Here is a 13,158-nt window from a genome sequence, read left to right as displayed (position 1 = left end):
AATGTGGGATGTTTCCAGTAAAAACCATTGAAAGTTCCCTTTCCTGACTGCCACGGGTTGCTGCTTAGGGTAGTTGTAGGGTGCTGGGAATCCAACTCCTCCAGGCAAATGAGGAATTTGAACTCTGAGATCTCTCACATCTTGGGCAAATGCTCTAACCAGACAAGAAGCTGGTAACCTTGATCCTGTTTTGTTCCCAGTTCTGAGAGAAAGTGCTGACTTACATACCTAACTCCGGGAGAGAGTTCCTGGCTCCAGAATCCTGAACTGAGGAGTGTCAAGAACCACTTGAGTCCCTAAAGCAGTGTGCAATAGGGCAAAAGAGTAGGGCTCTCATTAAGAAAGTAGCTCTGGACACTTTAGCTTTTTTATGCTTGATGTGGAAAAGATATGTTAAGTGCCCTTTTCATAGATCCTTTCCTGGGAGGGTGCTAGAAAGATGCCTCTGTTCTGAGAGTCGATTTAAGTAGTTGCAGGGTTAATCATGGTGCTCTTTCTTCTGCTATATTAATTCAATATACTTGGGCAGTTTGGCAGTAGAATCTTATTTCATCAAGCAGTTGTCCTTGCAGCCTGGCTGTCTCTCTCCCCATGTCCACAGTGCTGGTCATCCTTGCAGCCTTCTGGTCTGCGCCAACAGGTTATGACTTTTAATGCGACTGGATAAGCAGAGGTAAGGGGTGAAAAAGGACTACTACCGAGCCAGGACATTAGCTGCCTAATTAGTATTATCTTAATTGATTCCAATTTTCTCTCCTTTGCCACTCACAGTTTGTGAATGTCTCCTATGGAGACCTGAGGAACAAATAGTTTTCAGTAGGAACATATCTCCCATTGTATTACTTTACAGAAAAGCTGTGGAAGCCCACCCCCATCTCCCTCGTTTGTCCTGATTCACACCTGCTGGCTGCTCAGAGCCTGCCTGAACCTCTTAAAGTGACAGGCACAACCTGTGCCTTGCCACAAATGCCCTGTCAGCTGGTGGATAACCCTACAGAGGGGACAGACTAGGGTCTAGGCATGTTGACAGACACTGCAGCCCAAGGGGTATAAGGCCCAGGAGCACCAGTGAGGGGACAGGGTGAAAGCCAGAGGCTGCATAGAGTAGGGCCTGAAAGGCTGTGCATTGGCTGGCTGGAGTAGTGGCTGAGGCCAGTTGTGGGCTGGAAGCTGAGTGTGGCCCAGCAAAGAGGGTGGGGGAGTTGGGTGCCGTCTGTGAGGCATGGGACATGGTGTTGAGGTGGTTTGGGGCCATGTATTACACCACTGGCATCCCACCTAGGAACAACTATTAATGGGCAGCCTCCCACCTAGGAACAACTATTCAATTCCAACTAAGGCATGGCAGGAGAGTCAGGTGGACAGGTCAAGGGATTGGACTGACCTTGAGACTGCACCCTGTCACAGCATTAAAGAAGGGATGATCTAAATTTATCAGTTTATGGTAATACACTCAAACTGCAGGTGTGGACAAGGCAGTCATTCAGAACTAGGGCTGTTCAAGATTTTAAGTACTGATTCCACAATACCATTTTACGCCATGGTAAATAGCCGGTGTTAAATACCGTTTTTCCTCTACAAACATTCAGGCATGCATAATATGCATGCATATTCCTTCAGACGCACCTAACCATGCATAGAATTACCCCCTACTAAAACAGCTGTATAAATACACAAGCCATAACTGTTAAAGTTATGTTGTTAATAAAATCCTGGTACATTTACATAAATGACAACATTAATGTACAGTTAAAAGAGCAGGCAATATTACAGCAACAAAACAGAACCTATGCTTTTGTACAGAGAGCTGGAGTAGCTCTTTGAAAATATTTTCCAGCATACATCTTTTTGCAATATTTTCCAAGCAGGCCAGTGATAATTCTTGAACCACCTCTATGGCTTTCAGAGAATAAATAGGGCTATTGAAAGTTGGTGCTTTTTCAAAGCATGTGTATGCAAGTAAAAAACAGAAAACAGATATTAAAACAGAAAACTAGTGTGTGCTTACAGGCGAATTCTGATTAATAGTTTTGTCTATCAATCAGATCACTGATCCTTAACTAACCAAAGCCCTCTCTTGTCACACGCAGTCTGCCTGAGATTTGAAATCCTTGGGGAAGGAGGTAGGTTCTCAGGTTTTGACTGATTAGCTAGACATGCTGCAGTCTGCCCTTCCTTTCCTCTCCTCCATGATTCTGCTTTTCAGCTGAGGCTGCAGCCAAGCTGAGCTGCTGCCCATCACTGGATCTAGGATTTCAGTGTTCAAGTTTCCAAGAAACACTGACTGTACATTGGAAGCTTTTCCTTCCCCCCTGCAGGCTGTAACAAATGGAAGCATTTCAGCCAATGCTTTCAGTATGTGCCAACACAGACCAGCAAGGAATGTCTGAAGGGTTTGTGCATGGTGTTTTCTTTCTTTTGGGTTTGTTGTTGTTGTTGTTATTTTTAAGATAATGGTTATAGTAGGATAAGTGGAAGTCACTTGCCTTCTTCAAACTTTGCTTCCAAGTCTGCTTGCAAAAAATCCCTACACATCCACCCTGCATCCCTTCTGAAACTTTACAATACACTCTGAATTGCAAAAACACTGTCTCTTATGTGTATCTCCCCATTATTCAGATAAACAAAGGCTCAGAAGGAGCCTGCTCTAAAAGAATCTTCCCATTTGTGCCAAGAGAAATAGGGTACATTTTAGGCATTTGGGTTGAGACATCTAGCTTTAAATCCTATAGCCCAAATGTTTCCTATAAGTAGAGGGCAAAGCTAAAAGTTAGCATGTTCAGGCAATGTGCACTAAAGATGGTCCTCTCTGTAATGTAAGTGAGGGGAAAAAATAACCCCATTCTGCAGGTGGGGATATGGAAGCATGGTCATGACTCGCTTAAGGCCACAAGTTAAAAGTCAGGGCTGGCATAAGAACTCAGAACTACTGAGTGGGCATGTTTTTCTACTACCAGAAAGAGAGAACAAAGCATCCAGGAGCTCTAACCAAGGGGTCTACTGTCTAAGTACTACCCATATTATTGGACTAGGCCTCTTAATGCTGCAATACATTTTATTATACCACCTGGTACAGCATTAAAAGAAAACAAACATTTCCTTTCATGGCATCAGTCCTCAATTTTGCAGGTGACATTCACTGGCTGTTTTTAAAAGGTGGGTTTATATAGCAATAGAAGACATTCTAGCAAACCGTTACTGGGTAGGGGCAAGCTCTCCTTTCAAACTGTATCAAAATCATAATGACTATTGGCAAGGGCTGAACACAGCTAAAACAGAATGAAACCTGGCTAAGTTCTCCACATCAGGTTCTACCATAAGTGAATAATTTTAGTGCTCTATATTAGTCTCTTTCACCTCTACTCAGCTTGGGGGTTTACAAAGAGAATGTGTCTTAAGGTGCAAACATCTCTGGGAATATTACGATAAGAGGTTTTTTGCCATATATAAAGCTGGTGTTGATTTCTATAACTAAGTAAGTAGTCTGTGTGCACCAGTCTTTGTGTGTGTCCAGTCCAGTGACCTGAATGCGTAGTGGTCCATGGGATTAAAGGACTCCCTATATGTAGCCTTTTACAAGTATAACAAATGTACATGTATCAGTAAGCTGGCATTTGTGGTGCGCAAATAGATGAGCTTAGATTAGCATGTTAGAAACACTCCCAGTGTTAGGCCTAGTTATGACACTTCCAAGTTCTCCATTGCCCAAGAAGCTTTTGCATTGTGCTTGTTAAAATGGCAACATGGATTTACTCTTCTGGCCAGGTTCTTCAGTTGCCACCTCTATTTTCTGTTCACACTGTACCAGTGTTGCTCTGATGCTGGGCAGCACAGAGAAAAGCCACTTCCCTTCCTTCTCAGTTAGAATAGTTACAGCATCCTAACACACATGCTCCCCAGGGAAAATTGCTGCCCTTGGGGGATCTGCTTGTAAGGGACTTTCAGCACATGCTGGTGGCTCCATAAGGTAGACAGGGAAGCCCCAGCTGCATAAGGTCCCATGCCAGTGCAGTTTGACCCGATGCTTCTGCCACTGGTTGCTCGTCTCACACTCTGGAGGTGATGTAAATAGAATGCAGTCGGCTGGCCAGTGCTGCCTGGAGGTCCTGGAGAGGGTCCAGCCCCTGCACCTTGCTGTTCCTGCCATAGATGAGCTGTTTAAATGAGTCCTGGTCCAGCAGAGAGCTCATGTGTTTGAGGAAGAAGCCTTCACAAAACAAGGCCAGTTCAGGTGCACTGTGAATCTGTAACACACAACAGGATTCATCAGCTTTCTCCCCAAGTCCTGCAGATTCAAGCACATTTCTGCCATTGCTACTTAGAGTCATTTCCTTGACCGTTTCATTGAACGGGATGTGTCTGTAAAGCTAGGGAAGACATGCTTTAACATTGTTGCTGATAAATGGTGATGGAGAAGGTGTCTGTGCTGGTGACCCCTTTCCCTGCTCTGTATGAGCATCTGTGTGTGTGAGCAGAAAGAGGAGCTCATCCTAATATGATACCTGTCAGGGGTTAAAGTACCTTTTCATTTCTAACCCTTTGATCTCCTGCTGTTAGCTGAGCCACAGTCCAGCAATCCTTAAAGGAGAAGAGCAGCTGGTTGGCGAAATGTCCAAGGTACCCATTTTGTTGTGCGAGTGGAATCCATGCTTTGCATCATGTTAAAACAATGAGACTCACCAGATGGTACATAGCATTAGTGGCCATGGGAATACATTGCATATGATATGAGGTTCAGTCTTGGAACAAGGGGGTGAATAAAGGTGGCAAAATCTACTCTAATCAAATGCCTGTGAATATGTCACATTGCTCCTTTTGGCTCAACAGCTCCTGAAGAATCTCTTATTGTCCCAGTAATAACTTATCTTGTTGCCTCTGTGCCAGTATCACTGTAACTGAGCCTGCTCTAACCCAGAGAATGAATGTGATGCCAACATCGAGAAACAAAGCCCCACAAAAGTTTGGGGAACTTTGATAGCAATAGAAATATCTTTACGAAAAATGACCTAAAGGCCCCTCCCCCACCACCACTACCACTGTCTTCCTTTTTAATTTTTTCCTTTTGGCTAAAGGGAATACAAAAAGCAGAATGTAACAGATCAGCCCAGTATCGTTGCGTATAATGCAGAAAGGAAACAAGTGGGAAGAAAAACAACATTGAGTGTTTAAAAATTCCTTCTGCTCTAAGTTTCAGGGACTTTTCCCTTATCAGTCTAATCTCCTGCTGGCTTCCAAGAATGCTGGATTGTTTTTCCATATTATTACTGGTAATGCAGGTTAGATCTGTTACTTTAAATACGAACTCAGCAGATCACAGTTTATTGTCCTTTTCAAACTACAACTGCCTGAACTTCCGTAAATAGGAACCTGATACAGAATCTCACCATGTTGGCAAATTTAGTGTAGAGTTGGCCCACCCAGCATGTCTTATATCCCTAGTACGTCTTCTTCCAAAACTAATGCCCACAACAGCAGACTGCAGAAAACAGGTGAAGTATTTCAGTTCCCATGAGTGTCAGTGTAGCTTAAATATAGCTTGGCCTTTACCTTTGCATATTTATAGATGTTAACAGAGTTATCCATACTGATGGTCTGGGCGCACAGGATCTCGCAGTGTCTTTGGAGGCCATCCAGTTGAAACAGGCTGGCAGCTGACAACAGCTATTGGGAAAAGAAAGCAGCTACTCAAGGACAAAGAAAAAAGGAAACCAATGACCTCTTCCTCACAGCATCTTGTAACTACTTCTCTTTCAGCGGTTCCCAAACTGACAGATTGCACACCACCAATTAAAAATGATACAACCTTAAGGTACCACCAGCAATTTGTTCAGTTCATCCTTAAGTACCACTAGCAGATTTTTGTCATATAAAGTAATTGTAATAAATCTGTTAACGCATACCACCGGTGGTACACATACCACATATTGGGAACCGCTGGGTTAGGCCTTCCTGTGAGATTGACAAGTACAGCACTGACTGAAGGAAGGAAGCAAAGCCTCCCTCTGTTCTTGAGTCTGTGCTCCTCCTGAAGCATCAGACAGGAGAGAGACACTTACTCCACAGTCTGTCACCTGATTTCATCTTCCTCTTGGCTGGCATGATTTAGGTGACACACTATGGAGTCTTCATGCTAGGCTGCTGGTTTTTAATGCAGCCCAAGTGATGGCTGACTAAGCGATGTTGCTATTTGATGGTTTGTGTATAATACGTAGGCAGCCTAAGTGCAGTTGTGCTGTACTTCAGAGAAGCAGCGCTGGAAGTGGTACTATGGTAGCAATCTGTCTTGTACCCATGGCCTGTCGCTGTCGCTATATCATTGTAAATGTCAGCACTGAGCCTCACTGGCAGAGCACGGCAACTGCATCTGTTCTATGTCTGAACACTTGAGTTTGCTTAAAATATATGGATGCCAGAGGGAAATCTCTCCCTCATGTTCTGTGTTCTGTTACACATTCCAAGAGGCCTGTTTTCTAAGAGCAGGAGGGGTTCATATACAGAGCTTCTGTCTGTGTTCATATGAGCTAAATCCCCCTCAGCTCTCACAACCACAGGATGATTTGGTGGGTGGAGGGGTGGTGATCCAATGCAGCCGATAAACCTGACAGCACCTTGAAGACTAATTGCTTGCTGGGGAACCATACAGGTGTTGAGTATCCCTTTAGTCCTTAGAAGTAATGCTTATGATTGATTTTCCTAACCCAAATGAAAGAACTTTTTGAAAACCATAAAAAATCATGAAAGGTGAATATGCTTTTGATCTCCTAAAGAAAAATGATGGATGATGGGGAGCTCACTGGAGATTTTTAACACAGTTGTCTGTGGGCTTAAAGCAGCCACTGTATACTGGTTTTTGTATCAGTGAGAACCTGTGTAAAAATATCAGTAGCTGCTCTTAGCTCCTAGCAATTTCTTGTCAAGCAACATTGACGGTATGTGCTTCCTACACTAAGGGCTCATATGTTCGTGTTGGATTTTCCCTTCCAAACCTTGTCGTGCCCCAATGCATTTGGCAGAAAGTGGAAGCAAACATTCTCACCTCTAAGATATCGGCTGTGGGAATTTCCATGGATTCTGTTCCTCCATAATATAAATACTGCATCAGCATCTGAAACAGGAAGAAGGCCAGGCATGAAGCTGTTGTCACTCAGGACGCAGAGGATTTTGAATACCCATGCTCCCCTTGCTGAGCAAACAGAAATCCTTGCTTCTACTTCCCATGGCACCCTGGCTCTTGGCAACAGCTCTGGCATTTTCTAACACTCCAAGTGTGCTGCTTTCCAACGCTGTTTTCTTTCTTCTGGCTTTGAAAGGGCTGTGTCAAGGAGTTTAGGCCAAAGGTTCACCATGTGTCTCTGAGCAACGTGAATGTCCCTGTTTAAAACACTGCGTGGGTCCTGTTTTTTGTAAAGCCTTGCAGGCTGGCCACACAAAGAGCAACCTGTCAGCTGAGCTAGTGAAAGCGTCTGCAGGCAAGCTGAGTATATGTGTGCCACATTAAGCCTGTCACATGTTGATGGTTTCCTTTCCCACACCAGCAGGTAACCCCAGAAGCTGGGAAGGAAAAAGGATTCATATGGCTGAGAACAGATAGATGAGGCTACCCCTATCTCTCTCTTCCTGCCATGCACCCCTCCTTACTGCTCATCACAGAATCAAACCATTGTCCCCTCAAACTGTTTTCCTTTCCCATAAAAAGGTAGCTCATTTTTTTCACTTCAATGGAGATTGTGTTTGGAGTCCCATTATTCTAAGTCAGTGGTTCCCAAATTTGGTTGGGGCTGTGCACACCTTTATAACTGTGTGAAACGGCTGTAAAAGAAATTAACATTTTCCATTACAACTACACTGTAACCTCCCTAGCAATCAGAGTTAACGGCTATTCTTCCTTTCTCTTCCTTTCCATGTATTTATAATTCCCCTTTCCTAGTTCTTCTTGTGTACCCTCTAGGAACTGGCTGCACACTGCAGCTTGGGAAACACTCCTAGATGCTGTAAAGATATGAGGGATGCTAGTGCTCCAAGTACTGCTTTTTCTACTGATACCTAGCTTTCAATTCACTGCTTCTCAGTATCCTGGGGCTCAGAGAGGCAAAGTGACTTGACCAAGATCCTTCAGTAGGGCAATATCAGAGCCGGGAATAAGACTACAGGTCCAGTGCTGTAACTAGCTCGCTATGCTGCCATTCCTAAATGCCGTAAAAACAACAAATTTATCAGCCCCCAAATCACCCCAAGTTAGTGACCACAATTCTGCACCCCTCTCCTTTACTAGAAAAGCCTGTTTTGTTTAGAATTTGAGTCTCTCTTCCTTGAGTGGTCACTGTTTATAGGTTTCACTGTATTTTTTTCAATCTACTGCTCCCTTCCCAAGAGGAAAACTCCCGTCTTCGCGTCCCCCACCCCCCGCCCTGGTTTCCTGCAGGCACCACAGCATGAAAATCACATCCAAGAACTATAAAACTTCTCTGTAAAAGACCTTGTTTTTTCTTGGTTACAGAGACTTATTACACTTACTTTCTTCAGTGATGGACCCAAGTTGCAGAGTTTAGATGCACACACTGAAATTGCTATTCAATAGGAATTCAAAACACAGGAAACCCAGTTCTGATAAAGCAGGAGAGATGTTTTAAGTGATCAGATTACTCCCATTGGATGCACAGATACTCTGCTGGTGCCCACAATGCATAGAAACATTCTGAGAGCGTGCCAAGATGAGTCCTAAACACTTTGAAAGTCTGTAGAACTATTTTACTAACTGTTTTGTGCTTTCAAATATTCCCTATTCTGCACATTTCTTCTTAATTTGAAATGCAGATCTGGAAAGCTGGAACAACTCCTAACTATTGGATTTCACTGACCCGCTTTTTAAAAAAAATATATACCTACCCTCTTTTCATCATGAATGAATCTCCCTTAGGTCACTTAAACATGGAAAAGTCAACAGAAGTAAAAGTGGAATTCTCAACTTTAAGTCTTTAAAGGGAGCTTCACAGATTTCTGATTGTCTGATTTGAATTAATATGAAGCCTGGCAGTTCTCCGGCTCTAACCAGGCTTATTTTTTTGCTTAACACAGCATGAAAATTGCGCCTGGGAACCTCCAGAACTACAAAACTCCATTCAGTATAAGACCTTGTTTGTCTTCCTCTGTGGAGGAGATCAGCTGCATAAAAGCAATCCAATTGCGCTCTTTTCAGAGCTAGGTCCAAGCTGAAAAGTTTGGATGCAGATCAGAATATGCAGAGATGTCTGAATCAGACCCTTCTCTGTAATTAGTATTTATCTCTGGCTAGAACACTGACATTCTTAATTTGACAGTAAACACTGGAGGAGATAAAGAGTAATAATAAAAAGGGTGTTTATAATCTACATACCTTGAAAATATTATACTTCATATCACTAATTTCCACCGTCTTACTGCCTTGGCTGTCTTGTTCTGTTTTATTGGTCATTAGGGTCTTAAACCTGAGAGAATAGAGGCAAACATTTGTTTTAATAGATTTTTATTGCTCCACATCCCTGTGGTTTAGATCAGCTGTAGGAGGCAAAGAGAAAAGGGATATGAATTAAAACCATCTGATTTATCCTTATATTTTCAAAACAGTGAATGCATTTCCAATGTCTTAGGGCTTTTTCACATGTGCCGCAGCGCCAGACACTTCGAAAGGCGCCCAGCGCTGCAATGTAAGTAGTTGTATAAGTGGTGAAATGTGCGTCAGCACACACAAAATGGCAGTGGTGCACTTTTGAACTAAAGCACCGAACTAAAGCACCTCAGCAGGTTGCGGGACAGAAAGGTATGACCCCAGAAAGCAGATGAGGACATTTACGACAGCTCTATTTTAGAAAGCCACAGTCTGACCCTCACCTGTATGATTCCTGTTAAAACTGCTGAAGCACCACTTAAAATCAATGGCATTTAAACTTATTGAAAATGAGTGAGAAGGAGGTGAATCAGGCCCCTTGATGCTGTACATTACACCAGTGTATATCAAACCAAATCACTTACAAAATCATTGAACATTGGAGAATCCTGGAGAATATTTGTAAAAATCTAGGCATGGAGTACAAAGGGGACAGATTTGTTATTCCTCTTTGCACTGCAGCAAAAGGGCCATATTCTGGCTGTGATTCCTTTGAAATTTTCTGGGGAGCTCTGAGGAAGAGCATAGCACTGCTGTGAGCATGGAGCATCATTCTCACCACAGCCATCCAGCAGTGCTTAACTAACTGGCAGTTCTTTGGTGAAAGTTGCCAGCCAGCTGCACTTCCTCAGGTTGCTCTAATCTGCACTGGGGCTGCAGAGAAAAATCTCTAATGCTACAAAGAATCTGGTACTAGAAATCTTGTGGCTTGAACATGCAAACCCTAATCTACAAAATTAGTCCCTACTCATCCTGGCAGCCCCACTCGCAGCTACTGGTGATTAACACCTGGTCATATGAGTAAGGGACTACAGGACAGGTCCCTCTACTACCCATCCATACTTACCTGTGAGCAACACAGCTGCAGGGAGTACATATAGCTCGTAGAGAATGACTCTTACCTGTTGGAAGCAGTAACCAGTAGAACTTTATGTGCATAAAACAGTTTTCCTTCCACTAGAAACGTTACATCAGACATTTCCTTGTTGTTTAGAAAGTGGGGATCTGTTGGAAAAAGAGAAGGGGGGATGGGGGAAGAATTAGAAAAAGTGTGTCATGTCAAAAAGAAAACCACCAGGGACAAAATCTAAAAACAGGTCATGATCATCTCACCTAACCGCGCTGGCAGTGTCTTTCGGATTTCAGGAATGCTGGGGATAGGACCACTCCCATAGCAGTGGACAAAGATGGTGGCAAGCTGCTGGTTAATCGAATCATTCTGCAAGGAAGAAAAAATACATACCGTTAGTGCTTCAGGATAAGCAGGTCCCACAGGATTGCTGCTTGCAGCATGAGACAATCTTTCCTTGATGCCTTTACTAATTGTAGAGAATGTTTTGTCTAAAAGGGAACCTAAGCACAAGGTGAATTTCACCCTGACTGACTGACCTCAGCAGCAGTTTCTAGCAAACATCTGCCATGGAGAAAGATTTAATCACTTGATCCTTCACTCCTTACCCAGCAAGCTCCTCTAACTCCAGTACAATCAAGCCAACAGTCTTTCTTTAACCATCTGGAAACACAATTCCTAGCACATCTGTTTGTTTCTTGGACTTTTGAAGCTCAAAACTTGAATTACATTTTAGCCGCTCAGCGCAGTGATATAGGCCTGGCCACACACCGGTTGATTTCAACAGGAGCAACAACAGTCCAATTTTTCATTAAAAGAAGGAACAGAAGGACATTCTGTTATTGAACAACAACAGTATTTATAACATTCTAAGGTAGTAGATAAGAGCCTGTGTTCCTCAGCATTTTCAGGTAATCCTTTCCTTTACAGTGAACCCACTTAATCCTAAAAGCCAATCACTAAATTGGGGTTTAGAGCATGATTGCCATTTCCATTCAAATGAGTGCCTTTGCTATAGAGGAAGCATGTATATATAGTCCCTGTCGTCTTGATCCTTGGTCATTCAGTATTATAGAAGCTTGGGTAAACACAGCCGGGGCTCTCTTTACATCCATAATTCATAGGGGCTCGCACAGAGATTTACATTGGTTCTGCTTGTACAAACAGTAGTAGAATAATTGCAAAACTCTTGGCTCCAACGATCTGAACTTCATATTCAGAAAAGAACGATTACCTTGCTGGTTTTGAGGATATCAAACATGAGCTGCAGCCCTTCATTAACCAACTCTTCATTATAGTCTTCTTCCTTAATAGTGACAAACTCCCGTAAGAGGGTCTGCACGACTGAATAGCGAGACTGGTAGAAGGTCGTCCGTAATGATTCAATCCATACGTGGAGCTTCCATGGGACTCCTGTAGCCAAACATAAACACCAAACAGAGTGTGATTTAAGTGCTGAAAGATCTGCGAGTGGATATTTCCTTCCCTAATGGTAGTCAGTATCAGCTGCACCTTTTACATACTGCAACCAATTTAGCTCTACAATACACATGGCTGGCAGATATATTTCTAAAGATGGGGAAACAGAGTTAAAAAAAAGTAGCGTCTTAAGGAAATACTCAAGGCCACGGAGAAAATCAACATAGAACTGAAGATTAAACCTTGGGAATTCCTGGTTCTTACCAATCCAACTGTATTTTTTACCATCCTTTTTACGCCATGTTTTTATCTGCAGTCAGAGCAACAATATCAAATCAAAGTAACTTCTGAAACTTAACTGTATCATTACAGCATATTCAAGAGCCAATCCTATATAATAAATTCACTGCAAGACCTTTAATTCAGTAAGACAGTTCTTTTGTTCGGATAAGCTAAAAAAGCACATTTCAAAGTCATCACTCTCCTACCTTAAAGGCAGAGGAATGGGTGCAACCGACTTTGATCGGGTCCATCTTTAAAAGCCTGACTTGGGGCATTTCAAACAGAGCCAGAGTTTTCAGAGAATCTGGACACCCCGCACACTGCTGGACTTCAGACAGAAAACTCAGCAGCTCTGACCCTCAGGCAACTCCAGATGGCCAGCTGGGAACTGGGACCTGCTAAATCAGCGAGCCCTTGTGAAACTGTGGGTGTCAGTGACCAATAAGAGGTGTGCTATTTAAATGAGAGGCAATTTTGAACCTAAAACTTGTGGCAGCTCTGAAACTGGTGGTGCCAGTCTTCCAATTAATACATGGTCTCTGTACTGGCCGTGAGACAAGCTATTAGGCTTCCTTAACCTTTGGGGCTCTTTGAACCTGTGGTAAAAAACTTGCCTTACCGAGTGCCCTGAGCTCCATGGTGATGTCAACGTAGCCGTGTTCGGCACTGTAATACATGGCCTCCTGCAGAGCCTTCATCCTGGTCTTACAGAGTCTGACCTGTCCCTCATTGGAGCTGCCTTGACTGGAGGTGTCACTTTCCACACCCTCCGCCAAAATTTCTTCCAGCGAGAGCACATCTCCCTTCAGCTGCTGGGGCTGGGTCAGGAGTTTGCGGAGCACATTTCTGCACAGAAAGAAGTAGTAGTATTGACTCTTAACAAACAACTAACCAGTCAGGCTGAGGCATGGCAATCTGGGCTCAAAAAAAAAAAAAAAAAAAAGGGCTTAGGGAAAAATTTTTT

General features: G+C 43.2%; 1 protein-coding gene across 1 annotated transcript in view; it reads right to left on the bottom strand.

Moving 5' to 3' along the window:
* Nucleotides 1-1,681: 1,681 nt before the first annotated feature.
* The window catches only part of ABTB2 (ankyrin repeat and BTB domain containing 2), a 205,336-nt gene continuing 193,859 nt past the window's right edge, over nucleotides 1,682-13,158 (bottom strand). The window contains exons 10-17 of the mRNA XM_019519408.1: nucleotides 12,814-13,040; nucleotides 11,728-11,906; nucleotides 10,757-10,862; nucleotides 10,546-10,648; nucleotides 9,374-9,464; nucleotides 7,037-7,105; nucleotides 5,548-5,661; nucleotides 1,682-4,244 (exon numbers count right to left, since the gene is read on the bottom strand). Of these exons, the coding sequence (XP_019374953.1) occupies nucleotides 4,047-4,244; nucleotides 5,548-5,661; nucleotides 7,037-7,105; nucleotides 9,374-9,464; nucleotides 10,546-10,648; nucleotides 10,757-10,862; nucleotides 11,728-11,906; nucleotides 12,814-13,040 (1,087 nt within the window). The 3' untranslated portion in view covers nucleotides 1,682-4,046. The remainder of the gene's footprint in view (nucleotides 4,245-5,547; nucleotides 5,662-7,036; nucleotides 7,106-9,373; nucleotides 9,465-10,545; nucleotides 10,649-10,756; nucleotides 10,863-11,727; nucleotides 11,907-12,813; nucleotides 13,041-13,158) is intronic.

This window comes from Gavialis gangeticus, unplaced genomic scaffold (genome assembly GCF_001723915.1).
Source record: "Gavialis gangeticus isolate Ggan-Ray unplaced genomic scaffold, GavGan_comp1, whole genome shotgun sequence".
NCBI lineage: Eukaryota > Metazoa > Chordata > Crocodylia > Gavialidae > Gavialis > Gavialis gangeticus.
Note: the sequence above shows the minus strand (reverse complement) of the source record. Positions and strands in the feature narration are given on the sequence as shown.